Source organism: Rhinopithecus roxellana, chromosome 12, assembly GCF_007565055.1.
Source record: "Rhinopithecus roxellana isolate Shanxi Qingling chromosome 12, ASM756505v1, whole genome shotgun sequence".
Classification (NCBI taxonomy): Eukaryota; Metazoa; Chordata; class Mammalia; order Primates; family Cercopithecidae; genus Rhinopithecus; species Rhinopithecus roxellana.
Window position 1 is genome coordinate 67,903,164 of NC_044560.1, and position 16,937 is coordinate 67,920,100.

A 16,937-nucleotide genomic window follows, 5' to 3' on the forward strand; every position below is an offset into this window, starting at 1 on the left:
ACTCATTAATCAGAAAAGTGCTGAGAAAAACAACTTTGTATCTCAGCTGTTATTATTTTTCCATTTTCAACTGAAAATGAAAAGGTTATATACTTATAAAAAGTTTTCTATAGGTGGTTACATTTGTGGTTAAAATAAAATCCAGATTTCAATCAATTATTTTCTTATAGTCAAAAGAAGAGCATTCATATATTTGTGGTCAAAAATGTTATGCTACTCCCCTCAAGGGGCTGCTTAGTACCATTAATGAAGAAAAGAGACATTTCATAAACAGAAGATATAGTCCAAATTCAAAATATCTCAACCTGATAGGAAATATAAGTTTAATGACATTCTCTGATAACTTGTTCAAAATAATAAAATAAAAAGTCACTAAAACTTAAAACATGGAAATGCTTTGATCTGTAAACCAAGACTTCAAAAAACAGGTAAAGTGTTCAGAAAAATGTTTCTTGTGAACATGTACACCTAAAGAACAGATTTCACTCCTCTTGAACATATTTTCTGGTAAGATTCTTAAGTGTTTGTTAAGCAAAAAAAGTGACAAATTCCAGAAAAGTATTTTAGATATACATGTGGTTGTACATGTAAATGCAAATTAATTCATTATGTTCACACTACACAAAATAAATAAGTGGTAGCAACACAAGTTGTCTGCTAATTTGAATTTGTTTTCTGATTTGAAAGTAAGAGTTGAAGAAATCACATTTGTGTTTAATATTTCTTAATGACAAAAGACAAATTAGGCAGAATCACATATGCTAGATTCATTTAACAAAATCTTGTACATCTCAAATAAAGTATAACCTTCTAGGACAGGAAAGGGCAAACTACAGCCTGTAGGCTACCTCCTGCCAACCGTCTGTTTTTGTAAATAAAGTTTACTGGGAACAGAGGCAGGCTCATTCATTTATGTATTCACTATGGCTGCTTTCATACTACAACAGTTGAGCAGCTGTGATAGAGACCGTATGGCCTGAAAGTCTAAAATATATACTCCTTGGCCCTTTATAAACAAGTTTCCTGACCACTATTCTATAACGTTTGTAACCTTTAAGTTTTAAAATTTAGTACATTGATTACATAGACCTTAATGCCTTTTTAAAAAAATCACAACCACAATAATTTTTCACTATTTTTACTCTCAGATTACAATTCGGCCATCATCTTCTCTAAGAGTAGTAGTGTCAACAGGTGGCCCAAAGCAATGCCTTTACCTTTGCCCCTTCCATTATTTCCATCAGTCCATCCTATTCTTTAATACCAACAAGCAATGTATTCTCCATTTTATAGATCCTGACTGTAAAGTATTGCTAGAAACCTTCGCTATTTTTACTGATGTGTAAATAAAAATAAGATAATGCACTACTAATAAATGCAAACAGTATAGTTTTCATGCAAACTAGCTTCAGGGGAAGTCCCTTGACAGCCTCTTCCAACCAAAATGCCACCCCTCGGGCCTTCTATATAGAAAGTTAGAGCTGCCATTTCCTCAAAAGTTGTAATTAACACTTCATAATATCCCTACCTAATGGAACAGTAACATATTTTAGCAAAATAAAGCCAGAGTTTCTCTATCAACACATATGTCCTTATGACAGCTGCCAAAACAACTTTTACTTCGTTTTCTTAGAGTATCTCATGAAAGAGGGCTAATGTTTTGGCAAAATATGTATATAATTCTTTTCTCGTTTTCTAGATCATATACCACTTAAAGATCAAGTTTTACTTTACTGTTTTCTCTAGCACACAGTAAGTGTTCAATAAGTGTCTTCTGAATGCTAGAATAAATAAAAGAGAAAAATACTAGTTTTTAATGGTATCTTCCTTTTGTTTGGCTATAAAAATCACAGTATCCTTCTGAAACACAGAAACATAAGTACATGATGAAGAAAAACATGAGACACACATATTTGTAGACAATGAATTTACTTCAAGTCACAGAATAATAATGTTTAACCCTATTAGGATTCTAACTATTAATGTCCCAGGCACATATACAGAATTATATTGAATGTGATTTTAAAAAAGTAATCCTTAGGAGTAAATCCTTAAAAACCAGAGGTTATTAAAAAATATTATTTCTATCAATTCTAAAACAAGTAAGGTGATCAAGTTTACACTTCCTTAGTCTGAAGGCTAACCAGCTAATTGCCTCTGGGCAGTAAGCATGTTAAATACTCACATCTGAAAAAGACTGATGCTATTGGAAAAACAAAGTTTCATTTTAATATCTCTTTTATTTTTATTATTTTGAAGAAGTAGTTTATTGTTTTTACAATTTGGGCAATCTGAAAAATTTTATTAGACTACGAAGGGTACTCTCTTGTTTATTACTCTTTAATATGGCATGTATGATAACTAGTTTGTTTTCTATACCAGTACATGAATGCTAGGTCTAATTCTTTTTCAGTTTCAAAGATGATAAATATCAAATACATGATCCTAACATATAATAATTTTATATGTCTGTGGTTTTTCAGAATAGCTTCTCAAACCATAATATGGTATGTGTGGCCCCATGACCTCTAACTTCATGCAGTAATAACAGGGTTATACTTATTCATTAGAAAGACAACTGAAAATCTTCAGCTGATTGCTAAGAGGAAGCAGGATGATAGGGAGAAGTTAAAGATATCTCCTTTTCAGTCCCAGCTCTGCTGCGATATGACCTGACTTTGGACAAGTTTCTGGACGTCTCTGAAACATAAGTTCCTTTTGTATAAAATAGGAATAATAATAATTATTTTCCAGGGTGACTATGAGGATTAAATAATACAATATATGCAAAGTATCCGGCATATTATCAGTTCTCAATAAATGGTAGCTACTTTTTATCATATTCAGGTAAACATCCTCCTGATGATGAAATGTATCATGGATACACGTTTCATATAACTTTCCATTGCCTGAGAAAAATTACTACCCTCTATCATATAGAAGGTATAAAACAGCTTTATTGCTGTTTTATAGATATGAGTAGCCTAAAAACAGGAGGAGTAGGTGACATTCTTTAAGATAAAGGCACTGAAACTACAAAGGCCCTATTTAGGCATAGTTGTAGCGTTATACCGCAGTTCTTCCTGTTTGGCTGAATGGTACCACCAGTATCTGGGTCTTTCCCTCAAGGAAATATGACTTCTTATGATTTAGGTAGGTACCTCTAAAACTAGCAGTTTCCTACTGATACGGAAGCAGGGCGGGGAAGTGCAGGGTAGGGAAGGCCGGGGTAACCAGCCAGGGCTCCACCCTCAGGCCTGTGCCTAGGATGGCCCACCATGCTCCCCATCCTGTGCCCATATAAGCCCGATACCTTAAGTAGACACAGACACAAACGGGTGGACATCAAGAGGAGCAGAATAACACAATAACAGACACCAGCAGGCCATCTACAGGGAGACCACATGGAATTCAGCTGGTGTGGGTGGAGAAGAGTCCAGCCACTGGGCCGCCTGACTCTGAGGGAAGACCACCTTCCCACTCCATCCCCTTTTGGCTCCCCATCTGGCTTGCTGAGAACAACCTCCACCACTCAATAAAATCTTACACCCATCCTCCAAGTCCACATGTGATCTGATTTTTCCAGTACACCAGGGCAAGAATCCGGGATACAGAAACCCCTCTGTCTTTGTGATAAGGCAGAGCATCTAACTGAGCTGATTAACACAAGCCGCCTGCAGATGGCCAAGCTGAAAAAGCACACTGTAACACATGCCCAATAGGGCTTTGGGAGCTGTAGACACTCAACCCTAGATGCTGCCACAGGATTGGAGCCCCAAAATGCTATGCACTACCTGCCCGTCTGCATGCTTACCCTAGGGGTTTGACAGCGGGACACCAAAGAAATGAACCACACCCCTATTGCACACCCTGCAAGAGGGATAACGGAACTTTTCCCATTTCATTATTAATGAAAGAAAAAATTGGAAATAAAATAAAACGAACATGTATCAAGCTAATTTCATGGTAATTCTACTAGAGGGCAGCAAAACCAATCACTGTATCAAATGAGGTTTTGTGCTGAGCACTTCTATGATATTTTTTTCTGGCTCTTTCAAAGTCTTTCCTATTTCCATCACAAATACATTAAGTTATATTTCCATAATTCTCAGAGGCAAATAACATTTGACAATATTTTTAAAAGTAAATTGCCAGCTGGGCTTAAGATATTACAGAGCAAAATTTTATTTTACCCCTTTCACATCTCCTAAACATTAATTCCCAAGGATGCACTTTAAATTTAAAAACAGGACAAATTGATGATTACCTGATGCAGAAAAGAGAGATTTGGAACTGGAAATAAAAATTTTGGATTTGAAATCCAGGTCTGTTACTTACTCACTGTATGAATTTGGATACATTACATAATTTCAAGACATTTCAGTTTCCTCATTTATAGAATGCAATAAGAAAACTTACTTTACAAGAGTTCTTTAAAGACTAAATGAAATTAACAGGACTTCAATACATTTATTTCTTTTTTCTTCCTCCACTGACTCCACCTCTTTTTGCTTTTGAACGAACTGGTTATAACCCAGCTTGGAATCAGTCATGAGAGGATTTATGATTCTAAAGGTTTTGTAATGAGAAACAGAATACCTGATTTTGAGGATTATCCATGCCTTTCTATTCTTCTTCCTCTCTGCTCATTGGTCATTTATTATACATTAGCACACCAGAGGGGAGGCAGAAAAACAGAGGACACAGTAGCTTTCTCATGAAATCTTACTTTGTTCACCAAAGTCTATAAGTAAAGGAATAATTGTGGTAAATCAAATAAGTTGGGTTATGTTTTAAGAAATGAAACAATGTGGCCAGACTACTGGGCAATCATCTGAAACTCTTCAAGTGGGGCAGAAATGTGGCAACTGAAACTCAGTGTAACCAAGGAAACTGTGAAAAAATAAATTCACATTTTACATTTAAAATATGAGACCAGAAAATGATCCTAGAAATCCCTACCGATTATTTGCCAAAGACATCCCCAGTTTCCTGTTATAGGTAAAAGGCCTGCTTGATTTAAGCATCCTACTCACGAAGAAAGCTGTGAAGTCACTGCCTGTAAAATACTTTACTCTAGTTCTGTTTGCTCCAACATCAGAAAGACATAATGAAACTAGAAAAAGGCCAGAGAAACTTGGAGCCAACCCAAATGCCCATCAATGATAGACTGGATAAAGAAACTGGCACATATACACCATGGAATACTATGCAGCCATAAAAAAGAATGAGTTCATGTCCTTTGCAGGGATATGGATGAAGCTGGAAACCATCATTCTCAGCAAACTAACAGAGGAACGGAAAACCAAACACCGCATGTTCTCATAAGTGGGAGTTGAACAATGAGAACGCATGGACACAGGGAGGGGAACATCACACACCAAGGCCTGTTGGGGGATGGGGCGCAAGGGGAAGGAGAGCATTAGGACAAATACCTAATGCATGCAGGGTTTAAAACCTAGATGACAGGTTGATAGGTGCAGCAAACCACCATGGCACATGTATACCAATGTAACAAAATTGCACATTTTGCACATGTATCCCAGAATTTAAAGTATAATTTAATAAATAAAATAAAATAAAATAATAAAATAAAAGGGACAGAGAAAAGAAGTCAAATTTGCAGGTGAAAGGAAGACTAGAAACATCAAAATTCTTAGAAAAAAGTTATGGATTCTTAGAATTGAAATTATCCTGAGACATTCTGTATACCATTTCCTTGTGCTTTCAGAATATTCCTGATAAATCCTAAATAGTTTAGTTATCAAAGGCCTAATTGTACACTGGAGACTGACTAGAATCCTCCCCTGATTTGCAGCCTACCTCCAATCTGTTACCTCAAATATCTTCAAAATATATCCACTTCTCTTTATCTCCACTGGTCTAAATGATCTTTCTCACTCATACAGACTACTACAGTAGCATTCTCATTGGTTATCCTCTTCTACCTCAGGTCTTCAAAGCCACGTTCTAACTTCCTAATCCATTGCAACAAGAGTGATCTTAAACCTCAAATTAAATAATGACATTGGCTTACTTAGCATACCTTTAGTGATTGTTCATTGACCTTAGGTTCAAGTGCAAAGTAATAAACATGGTCCTAAATGATTGAATCCTGCCTCCTTCACTAGGATCATCTCACATACCTTCACCCTTTGTTCATCAAAGTTTATCCACACCAACTTTATTTCAGTTCCTCAAAACAGCAGCTACCATCACACATAACAATAACCTCCACCACAACAGCTAACATTTATCAAGTTTTTACTACATGACTGGCATTGTATCATGTTTAATCATCATAAGAAAATCTATAAGGTAGTTATTTTCATCATTTTACTGCTGAGAAAAAACAAATATTTAGAAACATTTAGTAATTTCTCCATAGCAAGGTAGGTGGCAAAGATGGAAACAATGTTATATTGCATATTCCAGGGAAGTTTTCTCCCCACCCCTTCCCTGGCTAGCTCATATCATTCTTTATGATTACTACTCATATGTCATCTCCTCAAAACAGCCTTCACTCATCTACTGATCTAAAACTGGCACCCTTATCATAGTCCCTTGTACCTTTTCTTTATAGAATGTATCACAGTTTACATATTTCTTTATGTGACTATTTAATATCTGTCAAACCTTCACTAGACTGTAAGTTACATGAAGGTAGGGACTATATGTTTAAAAACGTGCCTGGTATAATCAATAAATATCTGCCTAATAAATGACTGAATAAAGACATCAAACCTTCCAATAATAAGATGTTGGATCACTCTATGGAAAAGCCTATTTGAGTGTTAAAAATTCTATTAAAATATTCTTGCCTACATTAAACCAAAAGCTGTTCCCTTATAATGTCTATCTACTGATCCTAATATTGGTCTCTTGGCCAATAGTGAAAAAGAACATTTCTTTTTTTAAATTTACAGCTCTTCGGATACTTTCAGCCTAGACAGTTTAAGAGAGAGTAGACTGGTAATTATGGTTAGATAATTCCAGATTTACTTCTAAACATCTGAATGCTAGAATGTGGAAGATGAGAGGGAGTTTTTTGAAATTAGAGACTCATCTGGGGCACATTTATGGAAACTAATTCTTTGTATACTATAAATAATTGCAAGAGGTAGACATGAAAAATTGGTGGGACTGCTGTGCTTGGCACACTCTATCACAAATTGAATTCTAATTAGTATAAATCTAGAAACAAACAAACCTGGAGGAGGGCCAGTTAAAAGCAATTAATGACTATACAAAAAGATTGAGCAAAGTAAAAATCAGCTACTACAATTACAAGATAGATGTCATGAAGTACAACTGTATCTTCTCCTATCTCTCAAGAATTTTCTTGGCAACAGAACTCTGGATTAGATGAACTATATTTCTAAGATTTGGAAATTATAAAGGCAAAATGAAAGCCAGAATTACTGAGAAACAAAAATATTCTTCAGACATTTTATATATTTGAATTAACTTGATATAGTCAGTAATTTTTTAAAGAAGGCTTCATGTGCCATCCTTAACAAGAAAGACAGAATCTCGAAGTTGGAAGGTCTTTTTGTCTAACAACTTATCACACGCTTAAAGACTCTCTACAACATTTATATGAGATAGCTATCGAACTAATGTTAAAACATCCAAGCATGGCATAATGCAGAGATTTGGATTTTGAGTTAGGAGCTCTGAGTTTAAATCTCAATTCAGTAATTTATTAGCTATGTAACTTTGAACTGGTTACTCAATGTGCTCCAGATTCCTAATTTTAAAAACCAGAATAACAAAATGTATCTTTTAAAGCTCTTTGAGAATTAAATTAAATACCATAATATGAAATGTCACTTAGCATTATACCTAGTACACAGCAAATGTTCCATAAATGTTATTTTCCCTCCAGTGACAAAAATCTACTACCTGCCAAGATAGTCCATGTGCTCTTTGGAAAGTACCGGCGGTGGGTTCTTATACTGTGTGGAATTAGTCCAAAACTATTAAGTAAACGACACTTAGAAGTTTAATATGTAAGATATTATTTTAAGAAAATATGTTCTTCATTAGCATTTTAACTTTGGATACCAACTTTATATATATTTCTTAAGCAATTTGTCACTCAGAAAAGGCAGAATAAATACTTCCTTGAAACTTTCCCAGAAAAAACAAGAACAAAAAGTTCTCCTTCTAGTGACTCAGGGTTAATTAAGTATGGCAATGATCTTTTAAGACTACACAGATACTCTTCCTATTTTTATTAACAATTAATAACAAAAAATGAGTATCAGAAATGTTTTGTTGTTTTGTCACAACACCAAGATTTATAATTGTTTAATTATTTAATCCTATAAACAACCATATAGAAAAAAAAATTTTAAGTCATAAGAAATAATTATCTACTTTGTGACAATTAATTTAGCACACTCTGTAAATAAATTCACTTTCCTGGTGTTATTTTAATGTTCCACTTTATATATGCTACGTAAGTTCATTTGTTAGAGAATATTTTGGCTGGCTTTCTTCACTGTAAATAATAAAATAACTTCTAACAAATCTGATTCGAATACAACATAAAGCCTGTTCTTCCACAATAATATTAATTTGAACAATTCAATCTTTATTTCAGGAACACAATTATACTTTCCAGCTCAATATCTCTTAGTTTACCTCAACTTTTCAAACCTAAAGAAAAACTATATTCAAGCTATTAAATTATTATATAATTTAATAAGTTTTTTAATAATGAAAAATGGCTGAGCGCTGTGGCTCACACCTGTAATCCCAGCACTTTGGGAAGCTGAAGCAGGTGGACTACTTGAGGTCAGGAGTTCGAGATTAGCCTGGTCAACATGGGGAAACGCCGTCTCTACCAAAAATACAAAAATTAGCCGGGTGTATTGTGGCGCACACCTGTAACTCCAGCTATCCTAGAAGGCTGAGGCAGGAGAATCGCTTGAACCTGGGAGGCAGATGTTGCAGTGAGCCGAGATTGTGCCACTGCACTCCAGCCTGGGCGACAGAGCAAGACTCCATCTCAAATAATAATAATAATAATAAATAAAATTAATGAAAAATGTTAAGGTCAAATTTAGATTGAAGCTATCAGAATAAAATTAAAAACCAAATATTAGAAACAATGTTTCTGAGGTCACAAATATAGTTTATATTGGATGAAAACATCATCAATTGTGTTTTCTCTCATTTCTCTCTTGTACGTTAGGTTTTATTTGTCAGTAGAAACATCACAAGTAAGTTTAAATTTGTAGTGGATAAGAATTACTCTGATTCTGAGTAACTTGATTATAGCGAACATAATCATGGCTAATATGATTCCTAAAAATGCTTACAGTTGATTAAAAAAATAAGAGCATAAAATAAGCTTACTGTTTCACCAATTTTCCCAATATTTCCTTGATCTCCTACTTCTCCCTGTCAAAAAAGAATATAAAGTTGCAAAAAGTTATTTTTCAAGCTAGATTATTCACGACAGTTTCAACTTTCATTTTTAATGCAATTATCTAGTCATAACCTAGAAAAAGGCAAAGGGAATTTCAGTTACTTAAAACTTTGTTATAGATGCAGCAAACCACCATGGCACACGTTTACCTATACAACAAACCTACATATCCTGCACATGTACCCCAGAACTTAAAATAAAAATTTTAAAAATCTCTGTTAGAGTATTTCTATGAAATGTGGCCTACCCTCTATTTTCATTCAAATAGTAATGTATCCGTCTGTTCTTACACTGCTATAAAGAACTACCTGAGACTGGGTAGTTTATGAAGAAAAGAGATTTAATTAACTCACAGTTCCACGGTTTAACACCAAGCATGACTGGGAGGCCTCAGGAAACTTATAATCACGGTGGAAGGTAAAGGGGAAGCAAGCACAACTTCACATGTTGGAGCAGGAGAGAGTGAGAGCAAAGGGGGAAGTGCCACACACGTTTAAGCCGTCAGATCTCGTGAGAACTCACTCACTGTCACAAGAACAGCAAAATGAAAATCCGCCCCAATGAGCCAATCGCTTCCCACTAGGTCCCTCCTCCAATTTGACATGAGAGTTGGGCAGGGACACAAATCCAAACCATATCAGGTAATAATCTATTTTCTTAAAAAATATTCTCCTATTCGTGACTTTTAATCACTTTTATAAATAAAATTTTTAAAAATAAAATCTTTATTGAGGTGTACTCTGTAAAAGGCAGAGTAGTAAGCACAGTGAAAGGTATTAAGAAGAATGAAATTAAAGTCTTTCCCACAGGGATGTTCTATTTGCTCAAACAGAACAATACATGTGACAAGTGAAGTACTAAACGAGGTCCTAGGAGCAGGCACCCTGTGAACTGGAACAGCTAGAGCTGGCATCACTGGAGAAGTAACGCATGTTCATAACCTCTGAAACAAAAGTTTGCAGTCCATAAAGCTCTGAAAACTCAGAGTTTTTCACAACTCATTTGGTGGCAAAGTTGACCTAACTTGGATTGATTTGGCAGTAAAGCTTATTTTGTTCTGAATAAGGCCATTTATATTCTTGATGTATTCCAATTAATCTGAACATCCTTACATTTCACTACAGAAATATTAATATATCTAATTATGGTATGCTATCCCATACCCTTCTGGCAGTGGTAAATAAAATATACTATATGTGACATGTTACTTTTCAAAAATCCAAACATTAATGATTTCAAATAATGGATTATGAAACTGTAAGTGGGGCCCGGAAAAATATGGGATACTTAACACTGGTAATGAGGAAGGGCCATTTTTAGTGGTAAGGAATGGCATTGGCAAAGCTATAGATTAACGAAAGGTAAAAGATTAAGTTCAAAGTACCACAGAGACATACTCTAATAGCAATATACATTTTGTGTACAGAAACAGATTAAATATGTTATGTCTAAAATTAATCAATTACTGTCTAAACATTAATAATTATATTCCAGTGTAGAACAGTAAGATATTAAGATACTGAACAATATTGTAGCCAATAATGATGTGTGGCTACTGAATATTTGAAATAGCTGGTCTCAACCTGAAGTGTGATATAAGAAAATGCATCAGATTTCAAAGACTTTCTACAAAACAAGAATATAAAACATCTCATTAATAATTTCAATATTGATTACATGTTTAAAGGATATAATATTTTGATATCTTGAGTTAAATAAAATGTACTACTAAATTTACTTCTTTCTTTTCACTATTTAATGTGGCTCGTATCTGTGGTTCATATTGCATTTCTATTGGATAGTGGTGATTTTAAGCACTGAAACTTAATATTCATCATGAGAGATCACTGAAATAAACTTTCAAAGTCTATACAAGTTTTCTTTTCAGTTTCTGTATGTATTTAGATAAATAGTAAAGAGTGAAGCACTGCAGTAGGTTTTAATAGCTAATTTTAACAGGCAGCTCATTAGACAGCATTTATGGAAAATTTATGGAAGAATAATATATGGATTATTAGTTTTCTAGTATTTTTCCCTCCTTACCCATAGGTTACCCTTCTTAAATTCCAAAAAAGATGAACCCTTTGTGCTACTTAGTTTTAAGGGAAGTTTGTGTTAACAGTCAAAAAGCAAAAGTTGTTTGCAGATTACTTGCATTCTTTAGTTTCAGAGTCTGAAGGTAAGAAGTTACTTGTCTTTGACAACAACGAAAGAGAGAGAGAGAAGCTATTTCCCCAGGCCTAGAAAGAGAACACAGATCTAGGGTTCTATGAAGAGTGTGTTCCTTAACCAACTCCCCGAGGGAGTGCCAGGTCCCAGTTAATCGCTACATGATGTATTGAAATGCAAATTTCAGTGACAGCTAGGAAGGAATGAACATTACAAAATTTCCTCTGTTTACTAGGTAACACAGAAGCCGCCTAGATTTTGGTGTGATTATAGGGAGAGGAGGTATAAAAATACTAAGATTCCGTTTCTTGCCAATTTCACTGGATGGTAGCTCACAGTTGGATTTCCTAGCACTATTTGGCCAGTCAAGTAAAGGAGAATTGTTAATCCCAGTAAAGGCGAATTGATTAAGCCTTCTGTTTATAAATACTACTAACCTATTTTTCACAGGACTTTTGTATGTAACTTGAGAAAGAGTCAGGTACACATATTCTGCCCCAGGATAACTTTAGCTTCATATATACTGATACATTAAAACATGCTTTAGCTCACATTTCTTTATCAAGCTCGAAAAGTATTGTTTAGCTTTTCCTTAGGTTCCAGCATCATAAAAAGGATGAGTTTAATTAAAAAAAAAAAATTAGCTTTAGGAAACTTAGTAAAAATGCTGTGACTACGTCAATTTATAGTTAAATTTTAAATTTGCAAAACTTACCAATTCTTATAATCTAGTTTTTTTCAGGTCTCAATTCCGTATGTAATAAACCATTGCATCACTTTATATTTGTTGGTGTTATAAAAAAAATTATCCAAGACCTTGGAAATAAAGTAAATAGTGAGTGATACATCTTTTTACTATCATAAAGTGATGAAGGTTACCCAGTGATTATCTAGTGAATATACTGAGACTCACTGTTTACTAGTGATTAAAAGATCCAGACTTAGTAAAGTTATATGAACTTGTAGGTTTCTACCCAGTAGAATTGATAACCCCAGAAGTTATGGTTTACTGCCCTGTATGCAGCCCACAAATCTTATCCTAACATTTCTTTATTAAATCACATACAGAGATACAGAATATAGACACAGACATAATCACAGATACACAGATTGGGCTTCCAAGATCCAAGATCTGAAATAATAAATGTTCTAAAATCTGAAACTTTTTGAGCACCAGCATGACATTGAAAGAAAATGCTCATTGGAGCAAAAATCCAGATTTTTGGATTTGGGATGCTTAACTTGTAAGCATGTATAATACAAATATTCAAAACTCCAAAAAAATCTGAAATCTGAAACACTTCTGGTTCCATGCATTTCAGACAGGGGATGCTCAACCTGCATATAAATAGATACAGATATAAAGATATGGATTCTTAGTTGCTCTTTGTAACAGTTTTAACATCTTACCAGTTCTTTTTAAGTTGATGTGTTCATTTCATATTTGCATGAAAGTCATAATTTTATGTTTCTGAAAATTATATTTTAAAACTGATAATAAAGTCAGTTGCTTTACCTTTAAGCCTTCCAGTCCTGGTTCACCTGCATACCCCTTTTGACCTGGTTTTCCCTAGAACAGAACAGAATAAAAGAAGAAAGTATACATGTTTAGTTATTCTCATTTTTGAAAGTTTCCTAAGATATATGAAATTTAGACTATTCTTATAAAATTAAACACTTTAACATTATTTGATAAATGTATTTCATCATACTCATTTGTCATTCATTCTACAAATATCCATCTGTCTACTGCGTGCCATGAACAGTTCTAGATGCAGAGGATCGAGGATTGCACTAAACACACCTGCCCTCATAGAGCTTATATTTTAGTGAGAATAACAACGTTTTTAAAAATTAGTAAAATACATAGTATGTTAGGTAGTAGTAATATGAAAGGCAACAAATGAAGCAAGGAAGGGATATATAAACTGTTGTGGGAGTTTTATTGAAAGTGTTCGTAAGATTCCAGGAAAGAAGACCTCACCAAAAAGTTGTTTGCAGATTACTTGTATTCTTACTTTAGTTTTCAGAGAGTCTAAAGGTAAGAAGTGACTTGTCTTTGATGACAATGAGAGAGAGAGAGAGAGAGAGAGAGAGAGAGAGAGAGAGAGAGAGCGAAGCTATTTCCCCAGGCCTAGGGAGAGAAGAGAGATCCCAGGATTCTGTGAAGAGTGTGACCCTTGACCCTCAACCAACTTCCCTAGAGAATGCCATTCCCTGGGGGAGTTGGCAGTTTGGTGGCATTTGAGTAAAGACCTAAAGAAAGGGACAAGTTATATGGATATCTGAAGGAAAAGTATTCCAGGCCGAGGAAAAGGGCATGTGCACAGGCACTACAGCTAAAATTTGTGTAGTATGTTGGAGAAACCAGGAGAAGCTGAAGAATTGAGAGGAGAAGACCAGTAAAGTGATGAGGTCAAAGAAGGAAATGGGGGATGAGAAGTCAGGTCACACAGGGCCTTGTAGGTTGCAGTTAGGACTTTGACTTTTATCTGAGTGAGACAGGAAGCCTTAGACAAGGTTTAAGGAGAAAACTGATAAGATCTAAGTTTTAACAGGATCACTTTGATTCCAGGGTAGAAGAAGAGAGTCCGAATAAGAGTCTAGTACAATAATCCAAGTGAGAGATGATGGGGGTGTGAATCAGGGTGGTAGCAGAGTGGTAAGATTCTGGATATAATATGAAGGTAGAGCTTCCGGGAACTGCTGGCGGGTCATATGTGAAATGTGGGAGAAAGAGAAGAGTCAAAAATGAATCTCAGGATTTTAATGTAGGAGTAGCAGACCAAATGAAATGATGAAGACTGAAAACAGGTTTGGAGAGTAAATAAGAAGCTAAGTTTTGGACATTTTAGTTTGATATGCTTGTTAGACATCTAAATGGAGAGATCTTGTGGTAGTTATTTATACAAATCCAGAATTTAACAGGTAGAAAGATCTGATAAAAAGAAATAATCTTGGAAACCACCAGCATTTTGATGGTATTTAAAGCCCTAGGCTGGATGACCTCATTTAGCCAGTGAGTATAGATAGAAATGAGAAATCCACAGGCCAAGCTTTGGGGTATTCCAAAACTTAGAATTTGAAGAAATTAGAAAAATATTTAATTTGTGCCAGAAAGTTAGGAGGAAAATAATGGAAGTAAAGAAATTGTTTCTAGGAGGAGAGAGTGACCTTGTCAAATTCTGAAGAATGGAAGTATTGAGTAATAAGAGGACTCTGAGGATTGAGAAATGACAATTGGATCCAGCAATACAGAAACCACTGATCGTATTGATCAGATTATTTGTATTGTAGTGGTGGGAACAAATGTGGTTTAAGCAGATAGAGGGAAGAGAAAAACTGAAAGAGCATGTATAGACAACACTTTTGAGGTGTTTTACTGAAAAGGGAAAGACAAAAATAGGGTAACACCTGGAAGGGAAACTGAGACCAAAAAAGTTTTGGTTTTGTTTTTAAGCTAGAAGAATAGCAGCAGCTTTATATGCTGATAGGAATGACTTCATGTAGAGAAGAGAAAATATAGCAGAGAGAGAGAGAACTGTTGGACCAATTATCTTGAGTAGTCAAGAGGACAGAGTATGCAGTAAACAAGTGGAAGTTTTCCTTAGCTGAAAAAATGGCCTGCTCATCAACAACAATAGAAAGAAAGCAGAGTATAGATAGAAGAAGGTGGGTACATGAAATGGCAGAAAACTGTAAGTTCTCTTCTGGTTACTTCAATCTTCTCAGGGAAGTAGGATGCAAGGCAAAGGCTAAGAATAAGGATGAGAGAGAACTGAACAGAATTTGAAGAAACAAAGTATAAAGTAATAATTTAGAAAAGCAAGAGAATAAATAGGTTTGAAGACAGAATTCAGAATGTAATCAAAGGAATAATTATAATGTTTTAAGCAAGATGAGGAATTTGTGATCATAAAGGAGACAAGACACAATGGAAAAGCAGCAGAATCAATCCATTGCCATTCCTATTGGGTTTATTAGATTGGATAATAAGAGAGAATGTATTAGAAAGAAAGATGGTGGTTGGGAAATGAGAAGTTTAAAATTGAAAATGAGAGGTTGCTATCACTGGTAATGACAAAGTAAAGGGTATGACTGTAGCAGTGAGTAGCTGAAAAGAATAGAGGATAAGATCAGTGGGGGAGAGCAGGTCCACAGATGAGGTGGCAGGGTATGGTTTTAGGATGAAACTGGTCCACCTCAGAAGATCATCAGGCATTAGATTCTCATAAAGATCACACAACCTAGATCCCTTGCTTGCACAGTTCACAACAGGGTTTCCGCTCCTATGAGAATCTAATGCTGCTGCTCATCTGACAGGAGGTGAAGCTCAGGCAGTTAGATGGTCAATACTGAGTGTCAACTTGATTGGATTGAAGGATATGAAGTACTGATCCTGGGTGTGTCTGTGCGGGTGTTGCCAAAAGAGATTAACATTTGAGTCAGTGAGCTGGGGAAGGCAGATCCACCCTTAATCTGGTGGGCACAATCTAATACACTGCCAGCAAATATAAAGCAGGCAGAAACATGTGAAAAGGCGAGACTGCCCTAGCCTCCCAGCCTGCATCTTTCTCCCATGCTGGATGTTTCTCTGCCTTCCATCATTGGACTCTAAGTTCTTTAGTTTTGGGGCTCAGACTGGTCCTCCTTGCTCCTCAGCTTGCAGACAGCCTATTGTGGGACCTGGTGATCGTATAAGTTAATACTTAATAAACTCCCCTTTATATATATCCTATTAGTTCTGTCCCTCTAGAAAACCTTGACTAATACAAGTGATAATGCCCAGTCCATGGCCTGGGGGTTGGGGACCCCTGCTATATTGGATTTTATTGCTATTGTCAATTAAGACATGCTTATATTTTTTTCTTCTTAAAGTGGAACAGAACAGCCCTCTGGCTCATATTCTGTTTTTATTACACATAAAAGATTTAGCCACTTACAACTGTATATAAGACTTCAAGTCTTATTAGACTAGAAGTCAAAACATTCTAATTTTTGCTTTTGCCTGCTCGAAATTATCGAATAATTTCCTAACAAGCAAAAAGCAAAGCAAAGAACTGAGAACCATCCTATTATTATTAAATATCAATTGTTCTCTAATTAAGTTAGACACACAGAACAAGAAATAGAGTTAAGAACCTGAATTATTAGATTTTTTCTATGATATTTACAAAACCATTGCTATTTTTATTTCCACTGCTTGGTAAGAGCCTTAGTGTGACATTCCTTTTATCTTTAATAATACTATTTCAAGCACTGTGTAGGATATTAAGATAGAGTTATACATATTTACATTATGGAAAGAATCTCACTGGAATCTGGTATC

General features: G+C 35.1%; 1 protein-coding gene across 1 annotated transcript in view; it reads right to left on the reverse strand.

Annotated features, from left to right (window-relative positions):
• COL24A1 (collagen type XXIV alpha 1 chain) overlaps positions 1-16,937 on the reverse strand; it is a 388,303-nt gene that overhangs the window by 191,908 nt on the left and 179,458 nt on the right. The window contains exons 23-24 of the mRNA XM_030912579.1: positions 13,125-13,178; positions 9,367-9,411 (exon numbers count right to left, since the gene is read on the reverse strand). Of these exons, the coding sequence (XP_030768439.1) occupies positions 9,367-9,411; positions 13,125-13,178 (99 nt within the window). The remainder of the gene's footprint in view (positions 1-9,366; positions 9,412-13,124; positions 13,179-16,937) is intronic.